The sequence below is a fragment of the Engraulis encrasicolus genome, chromosome 9 (genome assembly GCF_034702125.1).
Source record: "Engraulis encrasicolus isolate BLACKSEA-1 chromosome 9, IST_EnEncr_1.0, whole genome shotgun sequence".
In the NCBI taxonomy this organism is placed as follows: Eukaryota; Metazoa; Chordata; class Actinopteri; order Clupeiformes; family Engraulidae; genus Engraulis; species Engraulis encrasicolus.
Window position 1 is genome coordinate 54,276,083 of NC_085865.1, and position 14,271 is coordinate 54,290,353.

A 14,271-nucleotide genomic window follows, 5' to 3' on the forward strand; every position below is an offset into this window, starting at 1 on the left:
GAATTACAATGCTGAGCATACACACTATAAAATATTCAAACATATGGCTTTTACATTAACATCTCATCCAGATGGTTCCCATTTTGTCTGCTGTGCTCGCTCATAAACTCTTGTATTCCCTCGGTCACTCTTTCTTTCTTTTTCTCTTGAACTCCCTATGTCCCCTCTCTTACCTTTTCTTTTTTCGTTCACTCTATCGCTCTGCTCTTTTTCTTTGCCTCTTTCTGTCTCTATCTTTCTGTCTCTCTTGTTGTTGTTCCCGTTTTCTTTCTCTCTCTGTCTCTCTCTCTCTCTCTCTCTCTCTCTCTCTCTCTCTCTCTCTCTCTCTCTCTCTGTCTCTGTCTCTGTCTCCTCTTTAACCTCTGACCATTTATGTCTCCCTCTGTTACCCTTAATTTCTCTCTCTCTCTGTCTCTCTCTCTCTCTCTCTCTCTCTCTCTCTCTCTCTCTCTCTCTCTCTCTCTCTCTCTCTCTCTCTCTCTCTCTCTCTCTCTCTCTCCATCCTCCCCCCCTCCTGCAGTGGGTCAGCACACCTGTGAGGCGGGCAGTTTCCAGTGCCACACGGGCCACTGTATCCCCCAGAAGTGGGTGTGTGACGGGGACGTGGACTGCCAGGACAGCACGGATGAGGACCCCAGCCAGTGCAGTAAGTCTAGTACATTACACACACATGACGACTTTGCTGTAGAAGAAAGGAACCACGCACTCCATGCTTCTGAAGTGACAATCCTGTGCAACCAATGCAGGACCAGATGGATGCCACACAGATGTTGATTTTGTGTCATTTCTGAAGGCGTTTGTCGAAACGTTAGTCTAATGCACTGACAATAAATAAGAAATAACAGGCATGCATAGGCATGCATGTAGCACCAGATTTATTCCCTTTGATATTCTGGGTAGCCTTTTCACTGCCTCCGCCTCAGCGATACGTGAGGATTGTGTCAGGTTTTTTATTCGTTTGTTCTTTTGTGTGTCTGTCGTGTCTGTATGGTTGTGTATGTTAGAAATGCTATGGGAACATGTTTCATATCGTGGCAAATGTTATTTCCCTTTGCTTTGTTTTGGTCGTGCAACACTGGTTGTCCGGCCTTTAAACTGGTCTGTCTGCTTGACGGGCTCTGCAGCAGATGAGCGATAGGGCCTCGCACCGTGTGACTCATTCACCTGTGCCTCTTCTTAAGATATAAATAATGTAATGTTGACTTCTTTAATGTGTTTCTTCGTTCTGTATATAATGCGAAGTGAAAAATAATGAAGCTGCCTTGACTTGAAAATGAAGTCTGCATAGTGAAGTGGTATGCGACAACACACAACCCATTCAGCAGCACCTGATCTTGCCTTTAATTGGTGTCTGTGTGGAGTGTGAGGTGGGGCGGTGGTGGATCAGCTGGTAGAGGAGCCTGCTCTTCTGGTAACCAGAAGGTTGCAGGAGGTTTAAGCCCTGCTCCCTCTGACCCCCATCAATGTGTCCTTGAGCGAGATACTTAACTCCAAGTTGCTCCTGGTGGCAAAGTGATACGCTGCCTGGCAGCCACTGCCACCGGTGGGAATGGGTAAATGTGAGGTATACATTGCGACACGCTTTCAGTGCTCAAAGGAGTGGAAAAACGCTATATAAATATAAATCACTCCTTTACACTTCTGTAGATTTGTTAAGGGGCCCTTGAGGTCAGCAGATATGTCAGTTCGTATCACGTTTTACACAGTGTACTGCATGGAGTGTGACTGTGAAACATCATTCCCACCTCTGTTGTTGATTTGTGTACATTGACTTTTTTCCTTGGTGCTCAAAGGTATAAGGACTCTCAAACGTATGCCAGTTAGAAGAAATCTGAAGAACTCAAGGTTCCAATTCTATTCTTCTATTCTATTTTTTATGTGGCTACCTCTTGATACACCCTGAAGGCCATATGGGCTTAATCATGTAGGTACAGTATTGTGGCCAAATAAAAAGTATAAGCATTGCAACCTTGAGTGCCTCAGATTTCCTCCATCCTGCACAAGTCCTTGAGGTTGTTTGTGTAGATGTGCCAGCGCCTATAATGTCTCACACTGAGTGACTCACCTGTTTGTGTTCCTAAAATAGTGGGTGACATTCAAACTTGTATGTGTATGTCTTACTGACTTTTCTACGATTTAAAATACCTTGCTGAGACCTCATTTTGGGGAAAGAGCAAAATGATTTACTACATTTATATGTATATAAAAATGATTTACACATATTATATATAAGTAGCAACTTTGACTTATTCCACACAAAATTTGCTATAAAAATAATCTTTCTGTGACCCACACTTGTACATACAAAATACAGAATACACAACCCCTTCTGCAGTGACTGTCCTCCTAAGGGCACCTCCAGCAAGTTAGTCCTTGAGGTTGTTTGTGCAGATGTGCCAGCTCCTATAGAGTCCCGCAGTGAGTGACTCACCTGTGTGTGTTCCTAAAATAGTGTGTGACAGCATCAGCAGGAGGGAGGGTTGGTGTGAAGCTTGGCATGAATGTGATCACGTCTTTGTTCTGCTGCTCTGCTATCACACCTGTGTGGTGTGAACAAATGTAGCTCAGTATCATGGCTACCGTGTCAGCGTGCTAGAATGTGTCAGTTGCTATGTGTGCTAATGTGGACTGTAACAGCCTTTGTGTGCTAATGCTGTCGGTGCCTTCAGGCCAATTTAAAGTGTATGCAAGCACAGGTGTTGTTTGGAAAGACATTGGTGGCAAAGAATTGTTGTGTGAAGCTTGTCAAACATATACAATGATGTGTGATTGTATCAGCCTTTGTGTGCCAATACCTTAAAGCCAACTTAAAGTGTGGGCGAGTACATGTGTGGTTTGAAAAGAAGTTGATGGTTCATGGTCGGTCGCAAAGAATTGTTGTAAAGGTTGTGAAACATAAGCAATGATTCACAATTAAAAAACACTTCAAAATACAATATGTACAAGATGTACAAAATAAGAAGTGGATTTTAGTCATCTTCTTTCCATTCTTTTTGTGTTTGTGTTTGTGTTTGTTTTTGTGTGCGTGTGTGTGCATGCGTGCGTGCATGTTTCACACTAATGTGTTATATGTGTATTTCACACTAATGGCTGTTATATGTGTATTTCACACTAATGTGTTATATGTGTATTTCACACTAATGTGTTATATGTGTGTTTCACACTAATGTCTGTTATATGTGTATTTCACACTAATGGCTGTTGTGTTATCTCCTTCCAGAGGGTGAGAGCTGCAATGGGTTCCTCTGCTCCAATGGCACCTGTCTGCCTGCCAGTGCCCACTGCAATGGCGTAGAGGACTGCCCAGGGGGCGCTGACGAGCAACACTGTGGTGAGTGGCCACCATTGTTATGTAGTTGTGTATTCCAAGAACATAATTAAGTGAAAACCCTGGTTTAGTGAACCTACTGTAAGTAACGTATTATAAATAAGTACCTGTACCTACCTGTTTGTCATTTTAAGAACCTTAGAAAATGTTATTTGATGATTTAACTCCGCCTCAAAGTTAACTTAATCTGGATTAATACTGAACTAGCTTCTTGAAAGGCTGTTTTGCCATGTTATGAGGGTAACAAATTGGGACACAAGGAGCAAACCAAAGTTAAAGCCTTGATATTTCTTACAAAATGTGTAAAAATCAAGTGCAGTTGGAGTTTTTATGGAATGATATGTTAGTTACCTGAGATGAATTGGGTACAGCTCTTGTTTCATTTTATTCATATGATGATTGTGTTTTACTGTCATGTTATGTCACATAGATCCGCTGTGCACACGCTACATGGAGTTTGTGTGCAAGAACCGAGCGCAGTGTCTGTTCCAGTCTCTGGTGTGTGATGGAATAAAGCATTGCTCTGACGGCTCGGACGAGGACCCTGCTTATGCTGGATGCTGTAAGTTTGCATCACATGTGCTCGTTATGCACACGCACGCACGCACGCACGCACGCGCTACCACCGTATCGTAGGCTCCCTTTGCTGCCTTCACATGATATGCACTTTCTTGTGTAACACTTTGAAAGTTCGTTGTTTTTCAATGATTTTTTGTTTTACCATAGCTATTTTCCTGCAGGGTATTCTATCTACAATATATATTGTAGATAGGATACCCTGTGTGTTCTATCTTTGCAATGTCTTTTGGTTGTTTGTAATTTGCTTGTCATAAATGACTATGCCATTGGGCATTTCTGTCCAGATTTCTTGTGCTTAACAGTCATATGATCCTTGAATTGAAAATGGATGATCGATCTTGTTTCAGCCAATCAGCCGGAGTTTGAGAAGACTTGCGACGCCTACAGCTTCCAGTGTGCCAATGGCGTGTGTGTGAGCCTGGACTGGAAGTGCGACGGAACGGATGACTGTGGGGACTACTCTGACGAGGCCAACTGTGGTGGGTACATGTGCGTGCGTGCGTGCGTGCGTGCGTGCGTGCGTGCGTGCGTGCGTGCGTCCGTGCGTCCGTGCGTGCGTGCGTGCGTGCGTGCATGTGTGTGTGTGTGTGTGTGTGTGTGTGTGTGCGCGCGCGTGCATGCGTGTGTGTGTGTGATGGCTATGTGTGGCGGTGTTACGTAAAGGATAGCGGTCGACAAGGTGACCGGTTCCATGGAAACAATTATGGTGTGGATGGGGAGGGGATTGGTGAAGAGTTGCATGTGCCAAGTCATTATGTGTATGGAGCTGGCCACCTTGAAGGCCACTGTCCCTTTTAGTCCCTTTTTGTATTAATGATATTACATGACATTACATTACATTTAGCTGACACTTTATTTATCCAAAGCGACTTAAGTTACAAAAGAGGACATAATCATATTCTACAATTACATTTGTGTGCTTTAAAAGCTACCAAAATACATGGTTCATTGGCATCTTTATAGCACACATTAACATGCACAGAAAAACTAACATGCACGGTATGCAAAATATATCCCATCTCATCAGCCAATGAGAAGTGAAAATTCCACAGTTAAGGCATATGAGGAAATAAAGATATTTTTCACTCCTCTCTACCCTGTCTATGCCAGTCTTGTGCCAGAGGCGTGTGTAGTACTCAGATGGTTTGTTCAAGCGTGTCTGGACAATCTCGCCATCTGCCCATCTGTTTACCCCTAATGCCCCTGGGCCTTGTCCTCTAGTCCACCTCTCCTCCTCCTCCTCCTCCTCCTCCTCCTCCTCTTCTTTCTTACTCTTCCGGTTCGTCATAAACTGCCTTATGTTGCTCATCTCCTCTTCCTCCACATGGTATTCAGAGTTTTAAACCTGTAGGCTGATGATGACTACTAATTTTATATTATGCATTTTTACAAATATGGGAATCATGCCATAAACACCACTGTAATTGAAGTATTATGATTACATTATTATATTACACTAAGCTGAGTCTTTTATCCAAAGCAACTTAGATATTCTCAGGATGTTTGTTGAAATCCCTGGAGCTATGTGGGCATTTCAGCCATGTATGGAGGTGAAGGGTAGGATTTGACCCTACATGCAACCCTCTGACTTTAAGACCACCTCCCTAACCTTCAGGCCACCACTACCCGCATTTATTAATGTAATGTAATAAATTGTACATTTTCCAAGAAATGACAATCTTCTGTGCAATTTAATGTCAGTTCTGACATTAATGTCTCAAGACCAACTTAACCCATAAAAAAGAGTGATGGCTTTGTAATGGTATGTAAGTGAAGATGCTTTTATGTCTGCCTATTAGTGTCCCCCTCGAGGTGCGCTGCTTACCGTTGAAGTGAAAGGGTGCGTGCATGCGTGTTTTTTTTCCATTAAGCCTCATACGTGTTGTGTGTGTCTCCAGCGTCCCCAACAGAGGTGCCCGGCTGCTCGCGCTACTTCCAGTACGAGTGTCGCAATGGACGCTGCGTGCCCAGCTGGTGGAAGTGTGACGGGGAGAACGACTGTGGAGACTGGTCAGACGAGTCCCAGTGCACAGGTGAGAGACATACACACACACACACACACACACACACACACACACACACACACACACACACACACACACACACACATACACAAGCACACGTACACACACACCTGTCAAGTAGTCTTACAGTCATGAAGGAGGTAGTCTACAGCAGTGATGTGGTGTGTTATGAGGAAGTCATGTGGGATTCACATGCTATGGGAATTAGGGTATGCCAAACACGGACATGTAAAGCACACATGAACACCCCACCATGTGGTATTTTCCACTGAGCAACTTGGAGAATATATTGCTACACAAGTTCCCTAGATGAGATAACCTTTGAGCTTTTCAACATGGTGCAGAGAAATTGCACTTTATGTCTCAAACTGAAGCAAATTTTGTAGGGCAGCATAAATATTATGAATGGCAGGGTAAAACGTTAATGCTAAAACACTCATCCATGCACACTAACAATATCGTCAGGAATAAACTTCGACTCTGTTGTGTTTTGCGTCACTATGACCATGAACCATCAGTCATACAAACTATGGAGGCATACTAACACAGACATAGTAGTCTCTGCTAGCTCTGTTACAGTCAAGTAGTCTCACAGTCATGACGGACGGAGACTGCAGTAGTGTATGCATCACTGCTACTAGGTCAGACATGAAATGCTGTATGCTTGTTGGAGAGCTCAGGCTGTCTGTACTGCACAGCACCTACTTACTGAAAAACAGACACACATTTAGAGGCACAGTCCCATAGCTGTCAAGGAGAGGTCAGGAAGACATTAAAGACGGCTAGACATGTTCTAAGCCCAGAAGCTGTAATGAGGAAGGCATACAGACGATGGATGCCCACCAACACGGAGACGTACTGTAGTCTTACAAATGTCTTCCTGCCAGCTCCGTGACAAACAGTCAAGTAGTCTCACGGTCATGACGGAGGTAGTCTACAGTAGTGGTGTATACGGGCTAATAATAGCGCAGTCACAGAACCTGCGTATCATCCGTCCTAGCAATTACCGTCGTCTGCATGCAAAGCACCTTGGCTGTTCCCTGGAGGAATGCCATAGCCTTGAAATATGTAAATATATGCAGACATTATATACAGGCTTGGCCTTAGTGTGAGTGTATGTGTGTATCTGTGTGTGTGCGTGTATGTGTACGTGCTGTACCCCATGCATCAAAGCGTGCAAATGTTTACAGTAGTGTGTGTGCGTGTGTATGTGCGACTGTGCGTGCATGTGTGTGCGTGTGTGTTGGGCAGTATGGGTAGATGTGTGTGCAGTGTGCATTGATGCATGGAATACAAACGGCACATGCAGTACATTGTGTAAGGTTGTAGAGATGATGGGTGGCATTGGCCTTTTGATAGACAAGAGAGGTGCAGCTTCTGTACCTTGTTTGTCTAAGTGGAAATACATGTGGAGGTCTGTTTGCATGTAGCTTTCTGAGATTTGCTCTTCAATGTGAAGTGCATTATCAAATGTATGCATTTGTACAGTACTCAAGTTAATATGTCTGGGCATGTTTGTACCTGTAGGTGCTCATTTGTGTGAGGATGTATATCAGACTGAAGCTTCCTCCGTGTTCCTTTAGTGTTACAGTCCAGTGCCCCATATTCCAAATTACTTGGTGTTAAGTGTCCAATTCAGTCAGGTGATTGGCTGGTTGAATGACCACTTGGTTGAATTGAACAGGTAAAACAAGGTCATCTGGAATATGTGGCCCTAGATTGTAACTAATGAATTCCTTTTGCCCTTCACTGGCTATATTAGGTGTGTGAAAGCATGCAGGCTGACGGCAGTATTCCAAATCCTTATCCTCTGTCTGGCCACTACCGTTTCTGTCCACCAGATGGTGTCCCGTCCCACACTCCGGCCCCAGGCCCCTCCTCCTGCGCTCCCAATAGGTTCCACTGTGGCTCGGGGGCCTGCATCATCAACAGCTGGGTGTGTGACGGATACAGCGACTGCCCTGACGGCAGCGATGAGGCCGGATGCCCCACAGGTAGGTACCAGGGGTGGAGCTATATGCGGGGCAAGCAGGACATTTGCCCTGGACCCAGGGCCCTATTATGACCTTGGCAGGCTATGTGGGGGAGGGCCCTATCAGTGTTTTGCCCTGGGGCCCTGGGTGGTACTGTCTGTTCACTTTTGCGTCAACATAAAGTCCAAAAAAGGGGAAAATATGTCATTGAAGTCATATAATTAAACTTGCTTCTCTGTGGTAAACTTCACAGATGTTGTATTGAACTTACTCTGTTCATATTTTGAAAATCAAAATGTTATTTTTGAAAAGGGGTGTACTCATTATTGATGTGCACTGTATTGTAGATGCAAACACAAAAATGCTCCAAAGAGCCCCCAGTATATGAGACTATGGCGCATGACACTATTGCTATTTATGCTGAAATACTGTTGCACAGATTCTATGTATGATCAAATACTATAGTGTATATGCTCCAGTGCTCAAGGGCGGTACACAGGTGTTCTTGTTGCTATTTTGCAGATACTGTACATTAGTCAAACTGTTTCACACCTGCTACTTGAAGAGAACAATAGGTGTTCATCCATAAATAGTTGTATTTGTTTTACTCAGCCAACCCTCATCCCCAGAAGAACATTTTGGTCTTATTTTTCATTGTTATATCAACACGTTATCAAGATCGGCCACAGATCATCATCAATCTCTTCCTTGTGTTTGCCTATTGTGTGTTTTTCCGAAAGGACAATATTCTACCTCTTCCTTTTTTAACCCCTTCCCAGCCACCAACAGCTCGGTGCCCCAGACTCCTGCCCCGACGCCAGTGGCCCCAACACCGTGCCCCAGGGGCCAGTTCTCCTGTGGGAGGCCCCACGCCTGCATACCCGCCTGGCAGCGCTGCGACGGCACCACCCAGTGCCTGGACGGGACTGATGAGCTTAACTGCCGTAAGTGGGGTATACACACGCAATGTGTTCTTTCCAGTATCCTAAATTGTGGCCTCAACGATGTTGCAATACATCATTGACGACAAATGTTAAATTCAATATCTCACAGAAGCACAATTCAATGGCTAGGCTGACAGCAGGGAATCATTGTTTACTCAACGGAGGCAGGGCTTCAGTGAAGTGCGAGGCAAGCACAGGTCGAAGACGGGAAATATGATAATGGAATGTACCTATCTATTCACTCCGGAACCAACGCACCCATTAGGACTGGAGTTACCGGCGCGACACCAGCTCTGACGTGTTTCCTCAGTTACACTTAACTTGACGCTGGCGTCATACACTTGCCATGACTGTGTCGTAACAATGACAAAAGAGTGTCTTGACTGCCATGGATGAGTCATAAACATGTCAATTTCAAACGTTTTATGTTCATGAAAAGCTGACATTGTTTGGGCTGTCCAAATGTCATTGATGACAAAATGTTTATGACCTTGACATAATGTTTATGACCTTGACATAATGTTTATGACGTGTCCATGACTGTGTTATGTCACTGTATGACAGTTGTGTTGGGTATGACGCTGGCATCAAATAAAGTGTTAGCGTTTCTTCTTCCATTAGCCACACGTCAGCCACTGCAGTGTGTGAACGGCAGCATGTGTGCGGACGGAGAGGCGTGCGTGTTGGACAGCGAGAGGTGCGACGGCTTCCTGGACTGCTCTGACCACAGTGACGAGGACAACTGCACGGGTAACACAGCTAGTCTGCATTTAAAAGAACGTGTGTGTGTGTGTGTGTGTGTGTGTGTGTGTGTGTGTGTGTGTGTGTGTGTGTGTGTGTGTGTGTGTGTGTGTGTGTGTGTGTGTGTGTGTGTGTGTGTGTGTGTGTGTGTGTGTGTGTGTGTGTGTGTGTGTTGATTTCTTGGCAGATGTTAAATACAATGCTGAAACTGTTAAGTAAAATACAGTTGTCTCATACCACGTTGTAACTAAACATTCTCGCAAAGCTAACTTGTTATTTAAGCGTATTCAGATAAAAAATTTCCCCTCACACCCACTCTCTCTTTCTGCCCCCACCCCTCCCCATTTCCCTGCCTCATTTCTTCCCTGTTCTGTCTCTATCTCTATCTTTCTCTGTCTTTCTGTCTCCCCCATCCCCACCTCCCTATTCGCTCTCTCTCTCTCTCTCTCTCTCTCTCTCTCTCTCTCTCTCTCTCTCTCTCTCTCTTCTCTCTCTCTCTTCTCTCTCTCAGACTCTTTGGCCTTTAAGATCCAGAATCTGCAGTGGAGTCCTAACCTCTCGGGTGCCGTCACCCTCACCTGGTCTCGGCCCAAGAACATGCCTCTGGCCTCCTGCTACTTCCAGGTTTACTACAGGTATACTGTCGCTTCCTTTCAGATTAGGAGCCTGGTACCCATAGGAACCATGTGTCATCTTTAAGGTGCGCACTTCTATCTAGTGTGTCAATCATAATAATGTTTATTTTCGTTTGTTCTCGGTCTGGAAAAATCTGCAGAGAAAATTATGTATTTCATTGGAAAAAAAAATTGTAAAAACGAAAGAAAGAAAGAAAGAAAGAAAGAAAGGAAATTCTGATTCATCCACTATGCTTGCATGGGTGTTATGGTGATGGTGGTGTTGAATGGATGTTGTTTTTCCAGGTTGATCGGGGCCCAGTCGTGGACGCAGATGGACACCCACAGCAACAAGAGCACGTACACACTGACGGTGCTGCGGCCCGACACCACCTACCAGGTGAAGGTACAGACCCAGTGTCTCAGCAAGCAGCACAAGACCAACGAGATGATCACCATACGCACGCCCGAGGGCGGTGAGTAGCACACGGACACACACGCACACACACACTCACACACAAGACCAACACCATATTACGTACACACACACACAACGCATAAGACCATACACACACCTGAGGGCGGTGAGAAACACACACGGGGACACACAACAAGAGACACGCCATTATGCACATGCACGCAAGCACTACACCATACGCACACCACAAGTTGGGTCTATCTCTTTGCGACTTCCACAAATATCTATTCTAATCTCTATAATGCTCTCCTCCGGTGTTGTGCTGCAGTCCCTGACCCTCCTGAGAACCTGCAGCTGGCGTGTGACCAAGGAGAGGATGGCAGCGTCCTGGTCTCCTGGGGCCCCCCTGCAGAGTCCCACGGCCTCATCAGAGAATACATCGTAAGTCCCACTCATACACTACAAATCATCACTGACCGCCTGGCAGAAACCTTGTTTCTCCACTTCCTGTTTTACTATATATTAAAATATCCCCCCCCCCCCCCAAATTACCCTTTTCTAATAAAAAAAACATCATCATTAGAAGTGTTTTTTAAATAATTTATGAAATGCATGGAAAATGAGTATTCTCATCCCCACACTCCTCCTGGGACTGTAACCAATACCCTGTAAATATCTGTTAGTCGCTTGTTGGGACTCCGCTTCAGCTAAGTGTAATGTGATGTTGTGTAATGTGATGTAATTGTGTGTTGATGTCCACAGGTGGAGTACAGTAAGAAGGGCAGTGCGGAGTGGTTCTCCCAGCGGTGCCCTGGCATCAGCACTGAAGTCAAGAACCTGGAGGCCAATGCACAGTACAAGTTCAGAGTAGGCCTCGCTTCTCCTCTTTCTTTTTAAAATCTTCATTTTGATGTTCATAGGCATTCAAGCACATTTATGCTTCTGCCTCTTTGGTGGGAATGCAGTCAAGCTTAATATTGCACTGTATTTTACAAATAAATCTCTTGTAATAACCATTATATTGAGTGGACTATACTTCAGCTTAATGAAATGTGTCTTCATGCAGGTGGCAGCAGTGACTGGCAGGGGTGTTGGGAACTGGACTGCTGTTAAAACCATTGACCCTCAGAAAGGTGAGAGATGCCAATTTTAGTGTTGGAATCTTTACAGACTCTCTAGGATAGGTTCTATTTCGTTCCTTCTGACCGCCAGAGGCGGTGCTTTCAGCACTGAATATTCATCTTACGGATCAGCAGGTCGAGAATTAATATCAACAAAGTAACACGTGACCTGGGTGACGTCACCCGATGACCCCCGTGTCAGGGGTTAAGACACCGGTGAACCCAGGAAGCGACGTCTTTCATCTTCTCGATTGCAGGTTTCGAGTTGATCGTTTGAGATTTTGGGATTGACCTGACGCTTTGTTCGTTTCGCACCCATAGGGTTGGGGCTGTGGGTTTTCCACCCCCCATGAAACGGCGTTGGTCGCTTTTTCCTTTGGGTATCTCTTTCACATTTACGATGTGTCCGACTCCGACTGAGTGTTATTCGCTCGGTGGAGGAGGGCTGGCTAGGCTACCTAGCCTGCCTAGCCCCTGGCTCGAGGCACTGTTCTCGCCGACTGGAGGCTAATAACTTGTCCTTTCCCGTGGAAGGTAGGCCGTTTTCTGATCATGTATTAACTGCTACCGCGTTATCTTCAGTAGTGTTTCCCGCAACTGGATTTGACGAGCGGTCTCGTGGCGTGATACGCTTTCGAGTTGGGATTAGGTATTAACGCCTGCCTGCCTGCCTATGTTGGCCATCGTTTGGGTAAGTGGACTGTCATTTACTGTTTCGATTTATTTTCGCGGTGTTTCTCGCCGCGGAATGTTACTATTACTGGGCGATTATTGTGACACTCGACGCGAGCTCGGTTACTTGGGTTCGCGTGCCTGTATTTACGTTACGGCTTCATTGTTTGTACAGTGTAGCCTGTCTGTACGGTTGCTCCACGGGCCAGTGTGTTTCGCTGTGCCCTTGCACCGTTGGCGTCACGCTGCTCCAGAGATTCAATCTACAATACAATCTCTCTCTCTCTCTGGCTGCACTCTGCTCACCCCGGTTGTTATTCCTGCCGGGTTGTGTTCTTCACTGGTTTATTATTGTCTGTTTTCACCTGGGGTGTCTTCGCCCCAGAAGTGTATATTTGCCTTGCATTTCTATCACTGTGCTACTCCTGTCTGCCCATGATATTGGCTGTGCTTATGGTATGTCCTCTATTGTGAGTCACTGGGTGTACAGCGCCTACCGACTACATTGCAATGTAATGTACTTTACTTTACTTTATTTCTTCAGGACATTGCACATGACTGTACGTATACATACATGTACATATATGTAAATATGGCAGATTGTAGCCCGAGGGCTAATTTCCATCTGGTGTCCAAAATAGACCGAATCCAAAATGGTAATGTCCATTATTATTTGTTTGTCAGCTTGGTGTTGCCGCCTGGCTGCTGGCTCCTGTGGGCTACACTTGGGGCGTCCTCGCCCCTTGTGTTTTATATTCGCAGTATTTGCTGGACATTGTAGTGTCATCTCCTACCTGCTGCCAACTTTTTGCCTACTATTGGGGTGCCCTCGCCCTGTGGGTATGTGTTGTTTGTTTGTTCCCTTCTGTGTGTTGCAGTGTTCGCTTCCCGACACGGGACCCTCGTCTTGCCTGATTACTGGGTTTCTAATTGGCTGCCATTGGATGTCCCAGCCCCTTCTGTGTGGTACTCACCAGTTGGCCTGGAGCTCTTGCATCGGCTACCACTGGGGTGTCTTCGCCCTGCTGTGTGTATTGCCTTGTTTACCTGTCGGCCCTGACTGTCCGACTGCTGGCTTCCCTCTCGGCTACCACTGGGGTGTCCTCGCCCTGTGTGCCTGCCTGCCTGACTGATGCATTGTCGTCTAGGCCCCTGGGACTGGTGCCTCTCCTGCCTGGAGCTGAGATGCCTGCGGCTGGGGTTGACAGCTGTGGCCTGTGCTGCTTGCTCAGGTCTGCGTGCGAGAGCACTTACAGCCGGGCTGACACGATTTGGCCCTCGGCCTACAGTTCCGCTGGCCACTGGTGGTGTTGTCGGCCCTGTTTTGCCGACCTGCAGCCTCTGACACACGGTGACCGTGTTTTCAAATGTGCCCTGCCTGCTAGCGACCCGGATGGTCGCACGCCGCCGCCACGGCAGTCGCCCACCACCGCCACGACTGTCGCCCACCGCCGCCACAGCTGTCGCCTGCCGCCGATGCCCGCACCATGCCCTCTGTTCAGGTGACACCGTCACAGCCCAGTTGCATTGCTTGTTGCATTGCATTGGCACTGGGCCCTTTCTGGGTGAGTTGGCCATGGGTGTTTTTCGCCCGATGGCTACATGTGAGTGCCGTACCTGCTACTGCTACAGAGTGGGTTTCTGGCCACAGGTGGCCTCCACCCTGTGGCATGCTTGTTGATGCCATGGCTACTACAGCTGCCACGGCGTGCCGCTGGGCCGTACGCACCCTGCCATTCCGGTTTACATGGCTTGCTCGGTTGCTTCGCATGCTTGCATACTTGCTCTCTTGCATGGCTGCATGACTTGCATGAGACCGCATGTGTGCTCCCCGCTCCTCTGCTGGTCTCTACCATT

General features: G+C 46.4%; 1 protein-coding gene across 1 annotated transcript in view; it reads left to right on the plus strand.

The window, feature by feature from the left end:
• Window positions 1–14,271, plus strand: part of sorl1 (sortilin-related receptor, L(DLR class) A repeats containing) — a 102,783-nt gene that overhangs the window by 73,540 nt on the left and 14,972 nt on the right. Inside the window, exons 26-38 of the mRNA XM_063207424.1 lie at window positions 521–646; window positions 3,221–3,331; window positions 3,759–3,890; window positions 4,255–4,386; window positions 5,806–5,940; window positions 7,773–7,925; window positions 8,684–8,848; window positions 9,470–9,598; window positions 10,101–10,224; window positions 10,510–10,679; window positions 10,950–11,062; window positions 11,384–11,488; window positions 11,688–11,754. Coding sequence (XP_063063494.1) covers window positions 521–646; window positions 3,221–3,331; window positions 3,759–3,890; window positions 4,255–4,386; window positions 5,806–5,940; window positions 7,773–7,925; window positions 8,684–8,848; window positions 9,470–9,598; window positions 10,101–10,224; window positions 10,510–10,679; window positions 10,950–11,062; window positions 11,384–11,488; window positions 11,688–11,754 — 1,662 coding nt within the window. The remainder of the gene's footprint in view (window positions 1–520; window positions 647–3,220; window positions 3,332–3,758; window positions 3,891–4,254; window positions 4,387–5,805; window positions 5,941–7,772; window positions 7,926–8,683; window positions 8,849–9,469; window positions 9,599–10,100; window positions 10,225–10,509; window positions 10,680–10,949; window positions 11,063–11,383; window positions 11,489–11,687; window positions 11,755–14,271) is intronic.